A 25045-nucleotide genomic window follows, 5' to 3' on the forward strand; every position below is an offset into this window, starting at 1 on the left:
GAAACTCCATCCATGCAGGTTCCATGGACACATTTGACTAACCAATATTTGTCAGTAACATTGGTAAAGGCTTACACTTGTATTCATCATTTGAAGAAAAAAGGCATTCTGCATGCACAGAATACATAAAAACTACAGTGTTTAATTGCACAGGTCTACAGCAGCCTTGAAACCAGGAAACATTTTGATATAATCTGCTTATAGGGGTGTGAAATCACAGGAACTGGATACCCCAGCAATAGAAAAACGCTTTGCGTACACCTTTCTCCAGCAGCTCATCACCTATATCGACCAAGCACACCTACACATGATGGACTTTGGTGAGACCCTTCAGTCTTCTGACTATTTTGGGCGCAGAACAAAACTGTTTTACATTTCATGACGTTTATTTCTCTCAAATCCCAAATCATATAATCTATTGGATTGGACCGAATAAATAAATCAGTCTTTGTAATAATGTACATCACATCACTGGTTGATTTTGTCTTTATTTCATACGTGAAGCCCTGCAGGAAGACTCCAAACAAAGATCCAGAATCCCTGACACAGTCTTCTAGCCATTACTATGTGGTCCTGATGAAACGAAATGTAATGAATATAAGTTCTGTTTGCTGAAGGGGAGGAACAAGGTTAATTTGTCTATAAATGTATCATCCTTAAAGGCATATATAGTATGGAATATCACATCCCCGCATGCCCGATTGAAGACTCCTTTCTTCACGCCTTTACGGAAGATGATCTGTGGTGACACGTGAGGCTCCGCTCACATAAATACGTGCACCCATCACAGTCGTCCTTCAGTTTGATAGTCGTTCTTCATCGAGCCCAGCTGCACAGTGGTTCCTCTCCTTCAGGGAACAAAAGTTATATTCATAACATGTTGTTCCCTTTTAGTCGATTAACTTGGTTCAACACATATAGTATGGGACTTGTATGCACACCCCACAGAGCAGCCATCAATCTGGAGTCAATCCTTTGGAGTCAAAACTCTAGTGCATCGGAGACCCAGCTGAAAGGACAGAGTGAGCCAATGAAGGGGCTGTCGCGTCTAAACGATAAAACCGAATAAGAGTGTGTGGTGATGACCAGCTGGCTGCAGCACAGATATCATTCACCGAACCCCCTTTAAAAAAGGCCCATGAAGCTACCATGCCCCTGGTTGTGTGTGCTGTCACTCCTTGGGGCAACAGAAGCTGCTGCTGTACTCTATGGAGATGGCCTCCACCATCCAACCGCTGTTTGGACAGTGCCTTGCCCTTAGTCGGATTAGAAAAACATACAAACAGCTGCTTACATAAGCGCACACCCTGGGTGCAGTCTATGTAGATGCGTAATGCACGCATGTGGCACAAACATTTTGTAACTCTGCTGCTCCTCAGGTGCAAACGGAGGGGGGTAGTAGCTCAAAAGCTCAAAACTCATTGAGCTATAGACCATGGGGGTAGACTTAGGCCCCGTCCACACGGAGACGAAGTGTAGTCTAAACGGTCATGTCTTTTATCGTTTATTCTTTGCGTTCACACAGCAACGATCCCGTCCACAAGCAAATCTCCTGTCTTGTCTTTGTCTCCATCTCTTTCCTCTTTTCTTTTGTGCATCCTAGGGTCTTCTTCTTCTTCCTCTATATTTACGGCAGATTGGATGCCACAAGGTGTATAATTGCCCTCCACTGATCTTTATTGTAGCTACTAGATCCTTTGTACGTTCCATTGTCATGCAGGAACTGCAGCAAAACCTTAAAAATCCTCTGGTGGTTCTCTTTGTGACCAAAGAAAAAACCTCCACTCTTAATCCAGACATGCTTGCAAATAGATGTAGCCTTTCTCTCGGCGTCTCCTTTCCTGTTTTGGTGTATTTCCGTGGCAGCGTTACAGTGCCACATAGAGGCCCCTAATGTTTACTACAGCGTTTTCTGCCTTTTCGTGTGGACACACATAATTACCTGTTTTAGGGGAAAGTGTTTTTGTTTTGTCTCCGTGTGGATGGGTTGTTTGGCAAGTACGCCGCATTCGGAAATAATGTAACCTTAGACCCATCTGGAGTGAACTGGTTTCAATAAGGATGCACAGACAAAGCATGAAGGTCACCCACACCCTTTGCAGAATAACAGTGCAGTTTTGTATGAAAGACATTTCATACCCGCAAGCTCAGTAATGGGGGTCCACGAAGAGCCTTAAGCACCAACACTAAATCCCATGAAAGAACGCTGAATTTAAACACAGGCCTCAGCCTGCGGACTCCCTTAAGGATGTGTATAATCAGAGGGTGAGCGCCTGGCTTCACCTCAGCCGCCAAATACACCTCAATCGTTGAAAAAGAAAGACTGCAGCTACTGCAGTTAGCCTGACTAGGTAGAGGTGATTTTAGCGAGGTGAAGAGCAAAAGAACTGAAGGATGACTGTGACGGGTACATGTATATACTGTATGTGGGCGGGGGCTCACAATCGTCACCACAGATAATCTGCCGTAAAGGTGTCAATAGAGGTGTTTTCAGTCAGGCACATGGAGGCGTGATATCTCATACTATGTGTTGCACTGAGTGAATCGACAGAAAGGGAACTTTCTTTTCCTTTAAAGATGATAAAAATTTTTAGATTTTAGCTACTGTACATCTATTTAACATCAGAGCATCTAAATGACTAAATGTGGCTCCCAAGGACTTTCAATAGCACACTTCCAAGTGTTTCTGGAATGGTTGATAGATGCCTTTCTTTCCTAGTTAGCTAAACAAAATCTTTACTGTCTCCTGTGCTGTGTCTGTCATTTAGACCCTGGAAAAAGATCCAAAGGACAGAAGATTCCTTATGAGCAGCAGATAAAATTCTTTGGAAAGGTCAGCACCTGTTTTTGATCTATAACTTCACAGCTTCTTTACAGTCTAGGGAGCCTGGTGACAAGATTCCAGAGGCTTTCCATCCCACATTTACATTTTAGGACGAATAAAGTTGAAAACGCTTTGGGACATAGGAGCTGAATAAACAAAGACACTTGACAATTGGTTCCTGCCAAAGCAAACACACATTTCTAGTTGAAGTTGCCATCTATGTAAGTCAGATTAGTTCCTCCAGAAAATCAGTCATCCTCACGAAATAAGTCTCTACCAATAGGCATCATTACACCACATAGTCCAGTACATAATTGAATTGTCTTTTATTGTGTTTCTGGTTTTTTTAATCATTTCTAGGAACAAATAAAACTGGAAAATTGAGGTTTAAAACTCACTGCTACAACCCAAAGTTGACTGAATAATAGACAGGAGTTTGGTTTTTGAGCCATCTCCATTGATAGGCATTTACTTTGTGTGTCTGTGTCCGTTCATCCCCAGGTTGTCTTACCTTTGGTGGACCAGTACTTCAAAAATCACAGGCTTTACTTCCTATCTACAGCTATACACCCAATCAGCAGTGGAGGCCACGCCTCTAACAAAGAGAAAGAGATGGTGACCAGGTGAGTAAGAGAGCCATTAGTAATTCTTCAAAGAGTAGGGCTTTGTCAGATGTTGCTGGGAGCTTTTATTTCAAACGAAGTGAATTCAAACATTGTAGTTTCCACTGACCTAATGGTGTTATGGTAAATTACAAGTGAAAGTTACATTATTTATCTTTTAGATTCTGTGCTTTGGACAATAATGAAATGAAAGGTATAGATAAATTGGGAAAATAATCTAAATGGTGGTAGGCTGCTAAATACAATAGCTACTTCCTTAGCTCACAAGGCAAAGTGCAGCCTGCCCAGGAGGTTAGGCTAACAACAGGCAAGAGAACAATTCAAGACCCACACACTTTTATGGCCACAACGGCTGCAGTATGAGAAAACTGGAGTACCAATCAAACCAAATATGTCATGACATACACATTAAGTTTCCAGACAAATCCTTTGGTATCAACACTGGCATGCTGGTGGGCGTGACCACGATGGTTCGATGAAGCAAGGGTTTCTTACACCGGATTTCCACTGGATGCGTATCTGCTCCGAAACTGCTCCGCAACGTAACTGCAGTGTAATATGCACTTCGTCAATCCCCACCGCCTTAGTCTGTAATGCGTATTTGTTGCAGCAAGGACTAAGGAGATCCAGCAATATAGCGAGTTGTGTCCTTTCAGGGGGGCAGAAGAAAATCTCCTCAGTCCTGCCCTGCTGATCTTATGCTTTTGTGGAGATTATTGTGATCCAACCAGGAATAAGTGCAATATGTATATGTGAAATACTATCCAATCCCACCTAGAAAATAAATTATATATTTTATTATGTCTCTGCAATACTTCCTGTCCCACACGGGCAGCTGTGCTGGAGCAGATTTGCATGCGGTGGAAAAAGGCACATTGACTTTAAATGGAAAATTATCAGCGACATTGGTTTTTGAAACAAAAAGTGATTTGTATTATAAAAGTCACGATATAGATAAAGATAGCTAAACAAATGGCTTACTGCACATTGCATTACCGGTTGTTTAGTTTTTATTCAATATACCTTGTGACCCCCAAATGCTACTACAAGTAACAGAAATATGTTTTCAGTGGTAAAGATATAGTTGTTAGATTTGTTTTCTTGGTAATTAAAAACAGTTGTAATGGTGAAAGTAGCAGAGTTAGCTAACTGATTTGTTAGTTGTTGTTGGCTAAACATTATTTGATAAATGTTATTGAATGCCTAGAAACAGCATTTCGCTCACTTGGGGTCCTATCCTCCAGTCTGAACTTGAGAGAATTTTTTCGCGCCTGGCATTACGCACCTTTCTCCTGCGCGTATTCTTCGCTCCAGGTTCCTGACACGCCCAGGACGGGGCCATGATGTCATTTTTTTGGGGGCTGTCGATAAATTATGGCACATGGAGTTTTCCTAACGCTTGTAAATGTAATTAAATGTAATTAAAAAAAAAAAAATTGAAAAAGATAAAGTTCACTTTTAATTTGAAACGTCTTCGTTGATAAACAATGTAACAGGTAGATTTGATCAGATTACTGCAGGGTGAAGATCGGACACATTTTTCTGTCTGAGCCACAGTTAAAATCTCTCTTTTTCCCCCTTATACTAATGACAGATTAATGTTTGTTTATGTGGAAAGCCTGATTTCATTTACTACTTACATTCCTGCATTCAGAAATGATCAGCGCACATCAGTTATCATCATCATCATCTGTCATCAATGTTTCACTTGTTATTTACTCTTGTAGTGTGATCAAACTGTGGCTTTACATTGTCCACAGTGTTAAAATAGAATCATCAATCTAACATCCATCAGAGTTTCTTTGTAACGAGCTGCAGCAGCTGATGCTCACACCACGGCACACACAGCTGATCAGCTCCGCGGCGCACGGAAAAAATATACTGTAATTAAATGTAACACATTTGAAATTCTGATGGTCAGTCCTTTGGCGTGGTTGTGTTACTCCCCCACCCCCGTGACAGTATCACTTTGGATAGATTATTTCCGGGAGTCTCTTCTGCAATATTATGAGTGCGTGTCGCTTAAATTGTAACGAAGTCCATATTTCTTGTGCAATATAATGTTACACCTTCTCGTGGCACTGCACTTATTCCAGGTTCAGGATGGAGGCGTGGAGTGACTGACTTAAGTACAGTGGGAGGGTAGCACACAGTCAGAAACACTGCCGCTGCACGGCTTTTCTGACTTAGGCGCATGGGAGAATAGAACCCTTGGTGAATAACAGTGATTTGGCTGGATGTGGTTTTTGTACACCAACCTAAATGTATTGTAGGTAATAAAATGTCACATGGTGTTATTAAGTTGTACTACTATTGGGTACCTGTTGCATTAGTGTATAAATAAACATGGAACAGATTCTGCATCAGTGTGTACTTAATTGCACTTATAATGATGAAAACTTTGTTCGCCATTTTTTATTTGCTTTCAATACTAATATTGAAGCTGATAAATATTTATTCGTTTTTTCTATGCATTTACTTCAGCACTTTCACTCAATAAAGTATTCATACTTTTTCTCAAGTAATGAAGTTAAGTACTTGGTCCACCTCTGCTAATAACCAAGCACGAGCCAGGGACTCAGTAGAGGAATTGAGGCCAGCTAACCCAGTGCTGGTTCCAAAGGACACATCTCTGCATACTGCATATTACCTAAAACCTCTAAAATCACATCTTTTGTTTTCTCAGAATAATTCTAATACTCTTCTTTTTTTTTTTTAAATATTGTAATAAACTCTTCACGGCATCCATCAGGACTTGTGAGGGTTTTATATTTATGGAGGTCTGTCTTTGAATTACAATGACTTAGGTTGCAGTACTGATTAACAAGGACTTGTATTTACACATCTTAATATGCTGATGAATGAGGCTCTTTATGTTCAGAGCAAGTTATTTTAATATTTAAGTTTAAGATTACATGTCTGCTCTTTTTCCTTCTTGTCATTATCTTCCTTTAAAAAAAAAAAAAAAACAACTCTTCTATACTCTTCCTTATTCTCTTCTGCTTTTCATTAATCTTTTCAGTCTGTTCTGCAAACTGGGTGTTCTCGTAAGACATAGGATATCGTTATTTGGTAAGGACACAGAGGAAGCTGCATGGTTTCCCTTCACTTCACACTGCTCGTTGAGTTCTATGAAACATTTGCATTTGTGTTGGAATGCAACTTTACACCTTACACGACGTAGAATGGGCGTTTGCTGTTTTGAATGGAAACATGGTGAATGGACTGTCCTTATTGACATTGAAAGTTTTAAATGATTTCACAGTGTTAGTGATATTCACCTGTTCAGTTAAACACCATGTGAACTAAGCAGCCATGTTACGTCTCCATTTGAAATTCAGTGTCAATGAGATGCACTGCAGGGATGAGTCCATGTCACCTGTTTGCAGCTCAGGCATTCACATCAGATCAGTAAACATGCATGGTGTTGTTCCAGTATGAATATGATTGTGTATTTGGATGTTGTGTTTTTTTTACAATCTTTTTAGAGTAAAAAATATTTTTAGTTTATTGTAAATGGACAGAGACAGCGACTAAAGTAAAATTTGGTTTGTGTGGATTTAATTTATCAAAATAACATCTGGCATTGAGTCAGATGAGTTCCGAACAGCTGCTTTTATCTTTAGCAAATCGTAATATTGAAAAAAACAATGACGTTCTCCTTTTTGTCTCCAGGTAACAATGCCACATCCATAGTCAACTGTCTGCAAATACTGGGACAAAGCCTGGATGCAAGGTAGAGATTAAAAGTATGGATGATGATGATAACAGTGACACATATACACTTAACTTACAGTATAATATAATATGAGTAAGAACTTGATTCAAATTAAATAGCAGAAAAGTCATCACTGCCAAGGGAGTGGGTGTAATACACTGTAGTACCAGTGTTAGTGATAAGACAGGGTAGTAAATGTCCAACATGGACAGAAAAACCAAGATGCTATTGGCAACGAATAGTTGTTTAAACATCAACTCAGCAAATGAGCAAGAGGTGGTTTGGGATTGAAGTGTGATCAAATCCTAATGTGGCATATTAAAAGATTGCAGTCTATGTTCCAAATGGTGTAAAGGGAAAATATAATTGCTGATGAAGTGAATCTTCATGCCACTTCAAGGTCAGAACTGAGAGAGAAAGCTCACCTAATGTTACATGTCGTTGGAGAAGAATCCTGTCGATTACTAACACTAGCATAGTGGTCTTCACCATATCCACAAAGACGCTTTACATAAGGAGAAAACATGAGCAAAATTACTTTTTTGACATTTTATTTAATTTTGATAAAATAGTTTCACATACACATATAAAAGAATACAAACAAGTAAATAAAAGCCAATTTAAATATCTTAGTCACAGGTTCAAAACACATATTTATATTATTAGGGTAAGGCATTGCACAAAAACAAGATACAGATAGATAGATAGTGGTGGATTAGCTCATCAAGTATTCTTTTTAATTTAAATACTTGACTAAAATGTTTTACTATTGACATTCACATTTTGTGAAAAGATGCAAAACTTCCAGATTGAACATAACAATACTGAAATTGTAATAATGAACACATCAATTTAAAAAGAGGTATTGCACAAATAAACAATTTAGTAAAAATAGTCTAATTTTTTGGTGGTTTTTTATAAAGCAGCTTTAACCAACACAAGCTAAAAAAAAAAAGCCTAATCTATTCTATGGGGAGAGATTTGTCTCAAAAATATTCACAAATAGATCCACAATTTTCACGTTTTTTTTAGCTTTTCACGTGTTTGTCAAATTCACAAATATAGCCACAATTTTCACGTGTTTTATCATGCATGTGTGTGTATTTATCATGAAGTATCATGTGTATATCTTCAATTGTGCTTGTGAATTGTGTAAAGTGCATTTGTGGAGCGACCGGTGTGTTGAGACAAACGTAACGCAGCTTTGCTCAGATTCACACACACAGTCAAACCAAGTGTTGTAGTTTGATCAACAGGAGACGGGGGAAGGCTTCAGTGATTTTGGTGACACTGCAGTAAATACCAGTGACTTTATTAGATGTTCTTGTTGCTTCTATCAGTAAATGGAATTAATATACATTAGAATTTAATACTGCCCCCTAGTGGAGGTTGGGGCTTTCCACACGTGGATCAGGAGCTCTGTGTGTGTGAATCTGAGCAAAGCTGTGTTATATTTGTCTCAAAAATAAATGCACACACCGGTCGATCCACAAACGCACAATTCACAACACAATTGAAGATATACACATGATACTTCATGGTAAAAACACACATACATGATAAAACGTGCAAATTGTGGATGTATTTATTGATTTGTAAAATATATGAAAATTGTGGATGTATTTGTAAATTTGAAAAACACGTGAAAATCTAAAAAAAATAATTTGTTTGTGAATATTTTTGAGACAAATCTCTTAACATCCATTCTTCTTCCAGTCCAGCCTCACAAGTTTGTTCTCCTGGTTTTCCTGCCAGCAAAGTCATCAACGACATCATCACATTTCCTCAGTGAATTTGAAGAGGAAAATAAAGAATGTGAACCCACTAGCTAGTCTATCAATCAAACCAAGTCATAGGATATGCTAATATGATATGATGTGATTAGAAATGTATAAATATTTAGTTATTTATAAATAGAAAAAAATGCTGCACAAATTCGAGATGTAGCACAAAGCAGATAAAATTAGATGAAAATGATTATTTATTAAGTAGATTGACACAGAATACTAATAAAACACAAGTTTACATATAAAATACAGTTTTATTTAAAGTTAAAAGGCCTCGGATAAATTAGAAATATTAATGTTCTTCTTAATAATTTACTCGTCTATATGTTTACCTATCTATAGATCATGTCATTTATACTATATATATATATATATATCTCGATTAAATCATAAAGGAACCAGCTATCTCTGATCCTGTATAAAACACAAACTGTGACATCACTTCTTACATGTACATAATAATACATAGTTCCCCTAAAATGACGTTAAACTACAATGTAATAAATTAATAGACCGCTGTTGCCATGCAATCAATGTTTTTGTTAAGCTAGTATTTTATCTGTTTCTGTTTAGCACTAGCTGCTAACATGCCTTAGCATGGTCGCTCTGCTAGCTTGTTTGATAATGCACAACAATTCATTCATCCATGAAAGTCAAACACTGACTTACCTCTGGCTTTTCCACATTTTCCTCCTCCTTTTCTATTTTTTAATTAAAAGTAGACTAACTAGATATTAATAATGCTATCAAGTTAAGTATACTAATATCAGCGCTTTAAAAAAATTATAATCTTTTTTTTGGTGCCCCCTATGATGGTTGGTGCCCCTAGCATTTGCCTATATTGCCTATGCCCTGGGTCAGGAGGTATTTTTTTTATTAGAGACATTATATGAGACATTGAAATAAAATCACGACAAACTTTCTTAAATTAAACAGTAACAACTTCTTCTTCTCATCAGCACCAAATCCTCCTTCTCCAAAGTCAACAGCTTCTCACTTTGCATTGATGGTACCTCAGTTTCCCCCTCTCCTCAGGTTAAGAGTCTCATGTCATCCTCAACAGAACACTATCATTCCAGTCTCATATCACACATCACCTCATCTGCTTATTTCCTCCTGCGCTCCATCAACCATCTCTGTTTTTATATTGTTCTGTACAGTGTCCTTGGGTGACCTGAAAGGTGCTCTTAAATTGAATGTGTTGTTATAAACACCAAAGGCCTGATTGACCAAATTTTACAGATAAAAAGCACAATTGAAAAAGTTGCATGCACTGTGTGTTCGGCTGTTGTAGCCAACGCAGTCGATAACAAGAGCAAGTCTAGATCAGCTGATGAAAATTTCATTTAAATCCGTTCACAGCTTTTTGAGATTTCCTGCTAACAAACATCCATATTTACAGACGGGCGGATAGACAAAAGTTCATAGGAAATGTTTAATCTGTTATTGATCCATTCATTCTGTGTGTGTGGTTAGTAGATCAACTGCAATGTGACTGATAACCCTAACAGTGTTCACCCAGAAAGTGTAGAGGAAGCACAACGATATACTGGACTACGTGTTTAAAAGGATCCTCCACTGTTTTTACAAATCTGGCTTAAAAAGATCTGTGTCTAACAAAACACATTATTATGCACCATATTCATTTTACTGCCGTTTAAAAATGGGACTACTTTACAGTTTTAGAGCATGTGTTCCCTCATCTTGATGTCATGTGATTGATGATGTCACATGGCCCCACTGCCTGGAAATATCCCATTGTCTTTTATTGTTGTAAAGCATTCAACCTGATTTTTAGATCATTTAGCCAGCCTTTTCAGTCATAACACAACTTTTGCTGCTTTTGGTTGCCATAAAAAAAGATAAAGATGCCAATGTAATCCTCTTTTGTTTACCAAAAGAGGATAAGAGTTTAAATGATTGTGTTCCTATCAGGACAGTGATGAAGACTGGCCTGGAGTCGGTGAAGGCAGCCTTACGCTCATACTTTGACAGTGCAGCTGAGGACTTGGAGAAGACTCAGGAGAATCTGAAGCTGGGTCAGTTTACTCACAGCAGGGAGCAGCCTCAAGGCGTCACTCAGATCATCAACTACACCACCTTCGCTCTGCTGCCGGTTCTCTCCTCCCTGTTTGAGCACATTGGACAGAACATGTTTGGAGAGGATCTCATATGTAAGGGCCACAACTGAAACCAAGTGTGTGTGTTTTATGTGTCAGACTTGACCTGTGTGTTTGTTCTGCTCCAGTGGATGATGTCCAAGTGTCCTGCTACAGAATCCTCAACAGTCTTTACGTTTTGGGAAGCAATGACAGCATTTACGTGGAAAGGTACTGCTATGGAGCCAGAACAACAACTTCAATACTGAAAAAAAACTTTGGCATTGAAATTAATAACTGGCACAAAAACACAATGTTGGCATTGAAAAAGCAATTGAAACTGAAAAAGGCACTTTTTCAATGCTGATTTCCAATTTCAATTACAATTTATTTTTTCAACATTAGGGTGCCAGAAAAAATTGGGATTGAAAACACAAGCTGAAACTAAAAAAAGAAATACTGGCATTGAAAAATGTTTATTGCAAATAAAACTAATGGCATCAAAACATGTATTGGCATTGAAAAGCTGATATCAAATGTTATATTTCATTTTTAGTATTTTTTTTTGCTTTTTGATCATATTTGTTTATTTGACGTCACCATTTTGTCGATGACGTTTTTTTTTTGGTTACGTATTTCTCTGTTAATCATTTTTTTTCTGATTACTTCTGGTTTTTCAGCTCCAGCTTTTTCTCCCCAGTCCAGAAACTTCAAACACCTTATTTTAGTCATAGAAAATAAAAAATAAATACCGTATTTTCCAGGTATTTGAACGTACCTCTGTATTGGCTGCATTCCAATAATCTAGCAATTTTACGAGAAAAATACACGTGAAAGCCCCACCACCACATAAGCCACATTCTATTGGCTGATGAGGGTGCTGTTCATTTGACTCGGCCAATCAGAATGGGCAGATAGGTGGGCTGCTAGACTTCCTTGCGGTTTAACTGAGTTTTTCCTGTATTTCCGTGTGATGAGTTTCAACTGATGACTTTCCATCTCCACATGAAGTCTCCCTCTCACTGCTCCACGTCTGCATATCAGTCCATTTACAGCGACACGAGAGTTTGACAGTCAAACCATGTAGAGGAAGACACAGGAGCTCACTGGAGCAATGTTTTCCAGTGCAACATCCATGGAGCTCCGCGCAAAGCATCCTCTCTGCACAGCAGCGACACACCAGACTCCACACGGGCAGCCTCGACTGTTTCTCTCCTTCACACACACTTTCTTTCAGTGGCTGTTGATATTGACTATTGTTTTGTTTAAATTATTTTCTTATAATAGAAAGGTTAACTGGAGCATTTACTTCCATCTCCGCTGTGTTTTGTGTCAACATTCAGTGCAGCCATAATCTCTGTGTGTGAGTTTGCACCTGCCTGTGGGTTGTACTATTTTCGGCGCTGAAAACAATCACCGCGAACAGTTCTAGATTGGATGAATTGCATTGCACCCACTGCATTAATTTATTTGCATTTCCCCCTCCCATTTTTTTGTGCCCCTTATGAGATCCTCCTACAGTACATATTCATCAGAGGAAAACACGCTAAATGGATTGTGGGCGCATTGTGACGCGCTGGACACACGCAGTCCAGATTCCCTAGAGTTGGTACCCCTTTTTAGCGCGTAGAGTAACCTTTGCATACATTTTAATACCCCTAAACCTTTAGTGAATCCGCCCCATAGAGTGCTTGCCGTATTGGCCGTATTCTCAACTTTAAATGAAAAAAATAGCAGCCTACACGCCGGAAAATACGGTACTTGATTGTCAGATGGTCACCGTGATTGGTCACGGATCCTCAGGGGTAGGGCAAGGGAGCCGCTGGTAGATGACCCCTGTGCTAGTTGAATCAAATGTTACTGTTTGCTTGATTGTTGCATTTAAACAAAGTCAGAATAAACTCTTGTGGTAATTAACAGTTCTTTAACCAGATACCAACATGATGTTTAAACGATACTAAGCGTTGCCCTCAATTTTTCTTCTCTTTTACAGACAGCGGCCGGCCATTGGAAAGTGTTTGGCTGCTTTTTCATCGGCATTTCCTGTTGCTTTTCTTGAACCACACATTAACAAGTTTAACAGTTTTTCCATCTACAACACCAAAGGAAGTAAAACCCGAGCAGGTACATCATATACATTTATCATCTTCATTTTTTGTAATTTAACCAATATTTAACCACGAATGTTGTTTTCAAATTATTAATTTTTTTTTTGCAAAGGAGTCATCAACATACAGTACAAACACCTTACCTAAACAACACATAAGACATAAAGTGAATTGAACGTACTATCAGCGCTGCTTGTAGCCAATGTTGGCTGGGGTACAGTCCACTGATGTCATTTAATCTAAACACTCTATGAATTATTAACATGACTTATTGATTCAATAACATGGTCACTGAAATATTTACCAACAGACAGGAAAGTCAACCAAGAAGAGACACTCAGACAGGAGTGTGAGGTCTTTGCTTAATGTCAACTTCCAACCAAAATACAGCGACCGGCCTCTAACCGGAAATACATCACGTATCACCTGTCACAACTCGTCTTATTTGTGTGAGAACCCCCCCAAACACCTAATATGACACATAATCAGAACCCACCCAAAATCCCACTCAACAGTGTCCAAAAAAAAAACCAGGCCTTGAAAACTCCATGAACAAAAATCTTATTCCCTCACTGGAGGCATAATGATCCGGCCGAAACAACTGCTTTTCAAAGTTACTGGGGAATGATCCAGGGCAGGATTAGCAGCCGGATGACATCCCCGTTGGTGTTTGGTGTCGAGGCACGACAGAAGGGGCAGGCACACCTGCCTGAAGGAGGAGAATAGGTTGGGGGCAACCACGGTGTGGAAGTTGTCCCAACTTCACCTGCTCGTCCTTGACTACATGAATGAGCCGGCTTAAGACAACCCACCGAAATCCGCTCCTGACGTCCTCCTACATTCACAACAAAATTCTTTGATCCAACATCCAGGACACAGAAAATCCCATCATAAGGCACCTGCAGAGGAGAACAGTGAGCATCGTGACGGACAAAAACAGATCTTTGGGATGTAGGATTCAGGGAGACAATGATGCACGGGCACGGAAGCAAAGGCCGTAGCCGCTTCCCTGAAGGTTGAGCAGACACAGAGCAAAGGGCCAAGGCATTTGGAAAAAATTCCCCCGGAATTCTCAACGGTTGACCAAAAACCAGCTTTGCCGAGGAGGACTGAGGTTCTCTTTGGGGCAGCACGAAGACTGAACACCACCCATGGAAGGCGGTCAACCCAATTATTGTCTTTATTGGCTGCCCGGAGGCCGGTGTTCATTGAACGATGGAACGGCTCACACAACCCATTGACTTGTAGATTATATGCAGTGGTTTGATGCAGCTTCATCCCTAGTTTTTCAGCGATCATGTTCCATAGCTCTGAGGTGAACTGAGGACCCCTGTCTGAGGTCCGATGGCGTACCAAAACAGGCCACCCAGGCATAGACGAAAGCACGAGTCAACTCTGCGGATGTAGTGGACGACAAGGGAATGACCTCCGGCCACCTGGTGGTCCTATCCACCACAGCTGATCCGCTGCCATAGCAACGTAACCAATGCCAAGGTGCATCGAGCTGATGTGCATCCGAGAAAGCAGCCCGCCACATGCCGTATGTCTGTGGTGAAATGGCAGATAGATGACATTGTCGTGCCAACCACGATTCAGAGGTATTGGCTATAGCAAACGTGAAAGGCTTATACTCAACAAAAGTGGTGAACGGGGGCCTTCCAGTATGAACCTGAAATGAAGCATAGCCAGAAAAAGGGCCAGTCCCTCTCAAACGTGCTGTACTGACACCCACTGCTCACACGCTGCCCCCACAGCAAACTCTGAAGCGAATTCTGATTTAAAACCAAATGAAAATAACAAATAAACGGTGTGGTTATTTTTTTTTTACCGACTTAAAAACAAAACAGAAATATAGAAACCACACAAACAAGAAAAGCAGCGTTTTTCTGTTAATGGCAAAATCTTGTTCTGTTTGTGAGATATTTGGATATTTATGAGGAAATTAGAGTGAGAGCCTAAGCAGTTCATATTCTGTCAGAGCAAACAGGATGGTCCAAATAGTATCCAAATAAACAGGTGTCTATCGACTCTGAGGCTGGTGTGAGGAACAATAGATGTTAGAACTTCTACGATTTGACAGTAAAATATTTTTTTTAAAAATACCACTAGCCACTAATGGCAGCCATCAACTCACAGGGGAGTTCATCACAAGAAACGAGGAGCACCAGTAGAGTCATTACACCACCTCTGGTTCCTTTAATTATATATCATGTGCTTACTTTTCGTAATATCGATTTTTTGTTTTTATTTATTTATGAATAATAATGTTTCATTTCACCGGTTCATCATTAATGTGACTTTATGTCCGGGAGTAAAAGTCCTCACCCGCCATCTGTGGGTCCCCTCTGTGTGGTGAGCTTAAAACATGAAGCGCTCATCCTAGTTTCCCTTGGATATCCAAATATCACACAAACAGAACAAAAGTTTATTTTAAAACAGAAAAACGCTGCTTGTCTGGTTTGTTATTTTGATTTGGTTTTGAAACGTCATAACCAAATAATGAACCGTACACACAGTCTATTTATTCAGTTTTTGTCATGTTTTTTTTCTGGTACGTATATTCAGGAGGATTTGTTTGGGTCTCTCTTTTTTTTAAATTAGTGTCTTTTAGGGCGCAGGTTTTTTAACACTGTTTGAATTGATTGTTTTAATCCATTTTGTGTGTGTTGCGTGCATTTCCACAGTACAGTTCAGTATCATCTATCCTATTCTGCTTGAAGTCCTGCCTTTGTGTACATGGTCTGCATCTCCAAGAATGAGACTGTGGAGTTTACAGGTTTAGTTTTTTAAATAAGTACCTTCATATCACTGAGCCTACTTCAGGATTAACCCTTTTCATTCAACCACAACAGTGAAAAAGATTTGTGATTTTTACACTTTTTGTCTTGTTCTTGTAAATCATCCTGACCAAATATAACAGCTGGTTGGCTGTTCTCCTTAAGCTTTCAGACCAGGCTTATTAATCTTACTAATAGTACTGTTAGAAATGGCATTTCATTTAATGTAATAGTGGAAATGAATGGGACAACAATGGTTGGATAAATACAACTGAGAGATGCGATCATCATTAGTGAATTACTGTATTCCTGGAGGTGTTTTAGGTCCTGTTGTGTATTAAATGTAGTAATTGTTTTTGTTTCGCTAGTTTTATTCTGTGCTTTTTTCAGCGTTTGGTCTCCCAGCTCAGGTAGAAGAGGTATGTCCGCTTATTCCAAACTTGGAGAAATCCCTGGAGGAAATCATGGAGCTTGCAGAGTCGGGTATGAGATACCCCCAAATGCCTCACATCATGGAGGTAAGTAACAAAGAACGGGACAACAGGTTATGCCTTGCCTAATGGAATAAAATAAGTGAGTTTCTGTGACTGTTAGTCATTCAATGCATTGAGCTTTAAATGATTGTTTTGTGGAAGGAGAAACTTTTGGTAAAAAGATATTTAATGCCTAAATATTTTTACTGTGGAACTCTGTTGTTGGTATGAGTGCAGAAAGGTCTTCAATTTGACATTTGAAAGATTTGAACTCCTGTCTTTTAGTTAAATATTAATACAGTTGACTTTTTTGTCTAAAACAAGGTCACAAGTATAGTTGGATAACTGTATTATTAGTGAGAAGCTGTGCCAAACCGTCATTGGTGTGTTTTCTGGTTTTATGTGCCTAGGTTGTCCTGCCTATGCTCTGCAGTTACATGTCCCACTGGTGGGAACATGGATCAGAGAGCAATCCTGGAAAAGCTGACACCTGCTGCACGTGTGTGACCTCTGAGCACATGAACACTCTGCTGGGAAACATCCTCAAGATCATCTTCAATAACCTGGGAATTGATGAGGGTGCATGGATGAAGAGACTAGCTGGTATGACAGAACATTGCCCTCTTTTTGTGTCTTCTCTACTAAGTCCACTAATTCTGGGATAGGATTTTCTTTATGTATATTTCAATTACAGATTTTTTCAGGGCCGATACCGATTATTAGTAGTCAAGGAGATTGATGACCGATACTTGGATCAATGTAAATTTGCAGTGAAAGTAAAAATATTGGTGTGAAAATGTTAAATAAAACTAATTCCAACACTTAACTTAGTTTAATTCCTTTAAGCAACATGACATAGGTTTTGCCAGTTTCTGCAGCTTTTTATTAGGGCTACACACACTGCACAGTGTTATTGTTTAGTCTGTAGTAAGATGGCCGCCTCAGTGGTGCTGCCTCGTGGAAGTCATGTTTATTCTCCTTTGTCTACGCTTTGAGGACTGACCCACTCAATACATTACACATATTTTATATTATTATTCTTTAGAACCATTTATTCTATATTAGTATCAATATTTTACTGTCAGAAGTTTGTATTACTATTATCATTGTTATTTTTATACTGACATCATTTAGTTTATTTTTAGAGCATTTAAAAATGTTGATAAATGTGAAAAAAAATGAAACCCACTTTTTTATTTAAAATAAATCCAGAGGACAAAGTTGTAATTATTTTTTTTGTGAATATTTATATATTGCTATACAATGATTTTCATGGACTGACCCAACTCAATAGCTCAGTTTGACTCAATACAATTATTTTTATAAAACAATTTTTATTCATTAGTTCTTACCTTTTATAGCAGCTTCTTCCTGCACTCGAGGTCGTGGTGGTCCGCTGGTGCCGCACCATAAAGTTATACCTTTCAAGGAAGAAAACCCAACATTTCCACATGAGCAAGCATTAGCGACAGTGGAGAGGAAAAACTCCCTGAGAACAGCAAGAAACCTGCAGCAGAACCAGGCTCATAGGTGGCAGCCATCTGCCTCGACCGGTTGGTTAGTGAGGGAGAGAAAGAGAGAGAAAAGGATAGAAAGAGGAGGGAGAGAAAAGGATAAAGAGAGATGAAGATAAGATAGGGGAACATGTTAACGAAGGAGGGATAGAGATTGAAAGTTTTCATTGAAAGTGCTGTGTTTGAATGTTTGTTTTTTGAGGTGAACCAGTGCCTGATTCTTTGCATAAGTTTTTTTTTTTTTTTTTCGAGTCCCAGTGTTCATGGGAAGGCTGTCCTTTGCTCAAACACAGCAGGACTTGGAAGATCTACAGACTCTTTGGCCTCTTTGGCCTCTTTGGCCTGACTCCTGCTGTGTTTGAGCAAAGGCTGCTTCCAGGGTGGATATAGTCTGTGTGTGGTAGGACCCCCCCCCCCCCCCCCGGTCTTTTTGTTGAAAAAATTTGATCGATTGCATTGAGAGACCAGCTGACCAATTCCATAATTTCAGTTTTTGGATAAAATGCAGATAGAGTCTCCTATTAGATTCACAAGACAAAAGACAAAACAAGCAGCAAGGGCCGATAGTGAGAATGCATTCGCCTTCATCAAGTAGCAGAGCAGACAAAAAAGTAGCAGAACCGACAAAAACTTTTTAAAAATGTTTTAAAAATTGTGTGTTTGTATCTGTGTGCACCATATGTGCGCATCGTTTTAAGAGCATTGACCAGCAGCTTCTCTTTTAATTTCCCACATCTAACGTCCCACAGAGAGATTTACTGAAAAGTTACTTTTATACTAACATGATTTTACCCCTAAAAAAACTATGCCAATGAGAATGTTTTTGTCTACTTCTGTGTTATCCTACGTGTGTTTTGGTGAAGTGCTGTTGACCTGCACACATGTTGATATTTTCTGTCTAACCAGTTGACTCTATCTCTGTTACCACCCAAGTCTTTTCACAGCCAATCATCAGTAAAGCCAAAGCCCAACTGTTAAAGACACATTTCCTTCCTCTGATGGAGAAACTCAAAAAAGTAAGCAAGTTTTCAGCATGATTGCAACACAATTTGTTAATAAACTTTGTTAATAAACAAGCATTACACAATTTGTTAATAAACGAGGAGGTGACAGATTCATAGTTTTAGTGGACTGTATATATTGTTTTAGCATCAAAAGTGTCAAATTGTAGAAGTTCTCACATCTATTGTTCTTCACACCAGCCTCAGTCAATAGTCAGTCACCAGTTTATTTTGATACTAATTGGACCGTCCTATTCGCTCTGATAGATTGTGACGTGCTTAAACTCTTGCTCTAATTTCCCCATAAATATCCAAATATTTCACAATTTCACCATTAATATTTTAATATTAATAAAGACAAATGCTGCTTTTCCGTTTTTTTTGGTTTCCATATTTTTGTTTTGGTTCTAAGTCAGTAAAACAAAATAACCACACAATTTATTTGTTGTTTTAATTTGTTTTTAAAACGTAAGAGCCAACAGTACACAGCTTAACCTTGAAATATAATTGAAACCTTAAACAAGAAGGCATCGGGCATCGCAGCCAAAGCATCGCAGAACAAAAGGAAACACAGCAGCTCAGTAAAACAGCCCAGGAATCCAATGTAGTGGTAAGAAATTTGGAAGGAAAAAAAGATGTTTTAGAGATTGCACTCGCTGCTCAAAGTTTCCTGAAAATTGACTAATTACCTATACATTATACATATATAACATTATGGAAACGGAAGGTTCAGAGATTCCACCAAAGCCTTGTGACGCCCTTATTCAAGCAGATTATAAAGGGAAGCAGATCAGTGATTTTAGTCATGAAGCATTTCTTTGAAACCCTTATTCCATGTTGTCAAAAAGCACAGGAACATGTCTGTGATGTCAACAAACTTACAGTGGTTGCTGGACTTTTTAAGTAACATTTTTATGCAAGTTTCAGTTTGTTTTTGCAGAACAAACCCACATATTTTGCAAAATGCCTTTTTTTATTTGGCCGATATGTTATATTGTCGACTCTAGCAATTTTGAAGTGTCTTGTGTAGCCTCTAAATGTTAATTCATTTGCATAAGATTAGGACCCAAATCATTTGTCAAAATATGGAGCCAAATGCAGGGTTCTAACCTTTTTTGACCACCCTAATGTATATTTTATAATTTACAGAAAGCGGCAGTTGTTTTGATGGATGAGGAACACAGCAGAGCCGAGGGCAGGGGTGAGATGTCTGAGACGGAGCTACTCATCATGGACCAGTTCACCATACTGGTCAGAGACCTGTATGCTTTCTACCCAATCCTGATAAGATTTGTTGACTACAAAAGGTACAGAGCTTATCATTGTTGTAATCAATACAACACTAGAGTGATGAGAATGGTGTAATCCATAACACAAAACATGACACATGAGCACAGTGCATTTCTATTGGGTAACTGTATTTGTGTTAGCTCACATCACTCATTGCCTCTCTGTATTCATAGGGCAAGGTGGCTAAAGGAGTCCAACCCTGAAGCTGAAGAGCTGTTCAAGATGGTGGCCGAGGTTTTCATCTTCTGGGCCAAATCTCATGTAAGAGCTCTGAAAAGCTACAAGTTACAACGTTCAACTTGTGGGGGGAAATATGGCAACAGCAGATCAGAAGTGAAATACTAAAGTAACCACCATCCCAAAGCTAAGGAGTGATTTTCCTCCACTGGTTATCCCACAGTGTTCTGTTTGAAAGTGTTTAATGTCACTGAAAAGCTAGAAGAAGGATAATTGATTTGCTGCTTTTGTTTTGCATCTATAAGGCAAAGGTACATTTCTTACACAAGGCAACTTATTGTGCTTGACATGATTTAAAATGCAGTATTTAAACAGGGATAATGTGTGTGTCGGCATGAATCTGTCACGGATAACAATGTGTGGCTTCTGCTGCGTTTAAGGTTCCTTTCTCTGAGTTTTGTGAGGTTTCTTTTGACGTCATTGAGTAGACCAGCATTGCTCTCCAGTTATTGTGATCTTTGGATAGGCTAGTCCAGGATTCTGGTTCAATGCCAAAGTCTTTCTGATCTCGCTTGAGAACATTTTTAAACCTTAGCCTTGGACTGCCAGTATAACGACTTCCTGAAAGAAATGACGTGGGATTCGGTGTTTTGGCATTTGATTGACACGGCCGGTCCAGCGTAGCCGGATAAGCTTCAATCTCGAGGAAAGCGGTCCAGAGCCGGTGATTTCAATGACATCTTCAAATAAGAATCCAAAAGGATACATTTTACCAGATCTGGAATAAATGGATTTCATTTATAGCCCCACAAGGGCAGAATTTATTTGATAGCACTGGTTTAAACATATTGTAACTTAGTTATTGTTTATTTCTGTGACCGTAGCACATAGTTTTGCTTTAATTGTTCTTTCATTTATTGAGCTGTGTCAGAATTCTCTTTAAGTTAGCTAGTGAGCCCCATCTGGCCCGTTTACAGGGACAATTACCTACATTGTTTGGTTAGTTCGAGCCTGCTCGCGGATCTTAATCCAATCTAGATTCGTAGCATACCCCCTCAGTCTCCACATTCTCAGCTAAATAGTGCAGGAGGCCTGATTGGGAACGGGCCACACCTAGGTGTAAAACATGAGGCAGCTAATAACTCACAACCCAAACACACTAACATCACTGGGAGGAGGAGACCAGAACAGGAAAACCAGAGAAGCCCAAAGACAAGAGTTAACATAAAACAAGAACTAGAATGGAAACTAAACAGAACAAACAAAGACTTAATAAAAAGAGGACCATAAAGTGCTACAGACAACTAAAACTAAGCAGAACCTGACAGGAGTTTTAAATTTGGTGTTTTTAAGAATAATTCATTTGTGTGTTCTCTGTATCCTGTGTTATGCATTAGTCTGATGGCTGTTTTTTGCATTATGATATAATGGTTCGATGTTAGTTCTGTACGTATTTCCCCAAACTTCTAGAAAGTAACTCAAATATGGGAAAATAAGTGTACAATAAAGAGTGTGCAATGATTTTGATTAAGAATGTGCTTATTTTGCCCAGGACAGCAATACCCCTCTCCAACTTCCCTTTAATGTATTTAATGTGTGACTTCCAGCAGATCCTGTGGTCCAAGATCACACCCAAACATTTTACTTTGTTCACTCTTTCTTTGTTAACATTGACTATATTTAATTTTACATTTATATATTTCCTGTGATTTCCAAATAACATAAACTTAGTTTTATTTAGGTTTAATGATAATTTATTAAGATCAAATAATTTTTTTTAGTTTACACATCTCCATAGTGACTATCCTCAGTAGCTGCTGCAAGTCCACATCAATACAAAGGATATTGGCATCATCTGCAAATAACACATATTTCAGTTTTTCAGTTGCTTTACAAATATCATTGATATACATTATGAACATTTTTGGCCCTAAAACTGACCCCTGTTGTATCCCACATGTAATATTCTAACACAATGAGTTGTTTTCTGTTTTCTGTTGCATAAATAACTTTTTATCCAGTCCAAAAAAATACCCCTAAAACTATACTGTTCAATTTTTCTTATAAGTATATTGACTAATCATTGTTTTCTTCTATTTTCAGAACTTTAAGAGAGAGGAGCAAAACTTTGTGGTCCAAAACGAAATCAACAACATGTCATTTCTAATCACTGATACCAAGTGTAAGATGTCAAAGGTAAGAACACAAAGGTGGAAAGGTTTGAGGGGAGGAGGTGGTACACATAAACAAATGAATAATCTAATGGTATTATCCATTTTGCTTTTTAAAGGGAATAGTTTCAGATCAGGAAAGAAAGAAGATGAAGAGGAAAGGCGATCGCTACTCGATGCAGACGAGTCTGATTGTTGCTACTTTGAAACGTCTTCTGCCTGTGGGACTCAACATCTGTGCACCAGGAGAACAGGAGCTCATCACACTGGCCAAGAATCGCTTCACTCAGGTAACAGCAGTGATGGTGTGCCCATGAGTAACTCTGTCTGCTGGTTCCTCTCCGTGGGTGAAATATATCATACAACAGATAAATGTGTCGTACTTAAAGCTGGAAAAATAAGGATTTGAAAAACTGGTCATTTCATTTCTAAAAGTGCAGCTGTTCAGTTGTGTGATGTTCCCGGTCTGCAATGGTTAGTATTTATTAGAAAAAAAGATAAGCAGTGAACCTATGACCACGGCCCATTGTGGCTCCATTCAACAGATTTAACTGCTGAAGAAAGAAATGCAGACTCTGATGGAAAGATGCCATCAACACAATGAATGTCTGCTTTTTAACGTGGCTGCTGTGATTCCTCCCTGAGGTCATTAGGCTTCATTGTTGGGGCTGAGACCTGAGAACTCCTCTTCTTCTATTACAAAAATGTAATACTTTTTTTCTGATAATTGATGAATCCGTGTACCTTTCGTTCTTTGGTTATTTTTCGTTTCAAAACCAAATTAAAAAATAGAAAAAAACAGATTTTTTGTTTTGTTTTATTAATTTAAAACCAGAAACAGGAAAAACAAAAACCAAACAAGCAACTTTTTTTCTGTTTTAAAATTAAATCTGGTTTTATTTGTGTGATATTTACGGGGAAACTAGGACAAGAGCTTCATGTTTTAATCTCACCACACAGAACGACACACAGACGGACTTTTACTCTGCTGCGTTTGATAAAAAATAGTCTTGTATCATGTTGTCCATCTCACACCGATGGCAGAGGTGTAATTTGTGTGTCGATAACGTTTCGTTAGAGTTATTGATGTGGAAGTCCGAATCCGTGAATATCCGCCAACGTTCCCGAACAGTGTTACGGTCCGAATAGTATCCAGATAAACAGGTGACTGGGCGGACTTTTGCTCCCAGTCTGGACATAAAAAGAAGCAATGCATAAGTCACATTACTGGTGATTTGAAACGTTATTAATAGATAAATAAATCAAAACCAAAAAATGGATACGTAAAACATGCACATGATATGTGAAACCAGAGGTGGTGTAATGAATCTACTGGTGCTCCTCGTTTCTTGTGATCAACTTTTGTGTGTGTTGACGGCTGCTGTTAGTGGTAACTATAACTTGCAAAATAAACATAAGCACACAACGATGCTTATCTGCGTTTTTGATTTTTCTGTATTTCTGGTTTTAAATCAGTAAAACAAAATAACCACACTGTTTATTTGTTATTTTGATTTGGTTTTAAAACGGAATAACCAAAGAACGAAGGAACCTAAAATTGATTTTAAGAACCCTCTTTTTTATGTCAGTTAGTTATAACTGAATGAAGGCTTGTTCTCTTTCATTAACAGAAGGACACAGAAGATGAAGTTCGAGAGCTCATCAAAAGCAATCTGCATTTACAAGGAAAGGTAAGAATCTTCTAAGCACAATGTGTAAGTTTTGGTATTTGGATGATAAAGCAGAGAGGATCTGTGTACCTTTACAGCTGGAGGATCCAGCCATCCATTGGCAGATGACTCTTTACAGAGACCTTCCAAACCACTATAAAGACACCTCTGACCCTGAGAAGACTGTGGAGAGAGTGCTCACCATTGCCCATGTTCTTTTTCACCTTGACCAGGTAGGTGAAGCACTGAAGTGACAGTGAAAGTGTTTATAATTAGGAATAGAGTACGGGGGAAACAGCCAAAGTGTTTGAATTCTTGCCTTAAGGTGGAACATCCACAGCGCAGTAAAAAGGCTGTGTGGCACAAACTGCTGTCCAAACAAAGGAAGCGGGCTGTGGTGGCGTGTTTCAGGATGGCTCCGCTTTACAACCTGCCTCGGTAAGCCCATGGGACTGTTTCAAAGTTGGCATGACTGAAATCCTTTGACTATTGTGTAGCAGACATATTGTTTGTCCCAACATAATTTACATTATAGAACGTGAGTGTGTCAAACTTTACTTCAAACAAGAGGTGGGGCTCCATTAAAAAAAAATAATCTAATGAATTAGAGATGATTAATCTAAACAAATTGCATAACAGTATTTGACACAAGAAGCAAAGTTTTTCAATTTAAATTGATATTATGATTGCACTGTTCACAAAGCACAAACTTAAATTTTAATAAGCTACATTTATGCTCTTTCTTGCACAATTTGCACTCAACTGGACTTTTATTTTCCATTCAGTGTTTTTTTTTTTTTTTTTTAACAAATT

At 38.7% G+C, this 25045-nt stretch overlaps 1 protein-coding gene across 6 annotated transcripts in view; it reads left to right on the forward strand.

The window, feature by feature from the left end:
* Window positions 1-25045, forward strand: part of ryr2a (ryanodine receptor 2a (cardiac)) — a 187219-nt gene that overhangs the window by 107152 nt on the left and 55022 nt on the right. For all 6 annotated transcript variants that reach the window (XM_028475694.1, XM_028475696.1, XM_028475700.1 and 3 more), the window contains exons 63-80: window positions 205-320; window positions 2769-2833; window positions 3326-3447; window positions 6470-6519; window positions 7123-7183; window positions 10888-11126; window positions 11201-11282; window positions 13045-13175; window positions 16327-16454; window positions 16820-17012; window positions 18857-18939; window positions 20074-20231; window positions 20388-20475; window positions 22495-22587; window positions 22682-22852; window positions 24194-24253; window positions 24331-24465; window positions 24558-24670. In XM_028475694.1, the coding sequence (XP_028331495.1) occupies window positions 205-320; window positions 2769-2833; window positions 3326-3447; window positions 6470-6519; window positions 7123-7183; window positions 10888-11126; window positions 11201-11282; window positions 13045-13175; window positions 16327-16454; window positions 16820-17012; window positions 18857-18939; window positions 20074-20231; window positions 20388-20475; window positions 22495-22587; window positions 22682-22852; window positions 24194-24253; window positions 24331-24465; window positions 24558-24670 (2088 nt within the window). The remainder of the gene's footprint in view (window positions 1-204; window positions 321-2768; window positions 2834-3325; window positions 3448-6469; window positions 6520-7122; window positions 7184-10887; window positions 11127-11200; window positions 11283-13044; window positions 13176-16326; window positions 16455-16819; window positions 17013-18856; window positions 18940-20073; window positions 20232-20387; window positions 20476-22494; window positions 22588-22681; window positions 22853-24193; window positions 24254-24330; window positions 24466-24557; window positions 24671-25045) is intronic.

The sequence above is a fragment of the Gouania willdenowi genome, chromosome 19 (genome assembly GCF_900634775.1).
Source record: "Gouania willdenowi chromosome 19, fGouWil2.1, whole genome shotgun sequence".
In the NCBI taxonomy this organism is placed as follows: domain Eukaryota; kingdom Metazoa; phylum Chordata; class Actinopteri; order Blenniiformes; family Gobiesocidae; genus Gouania; species Gouania willdenowi.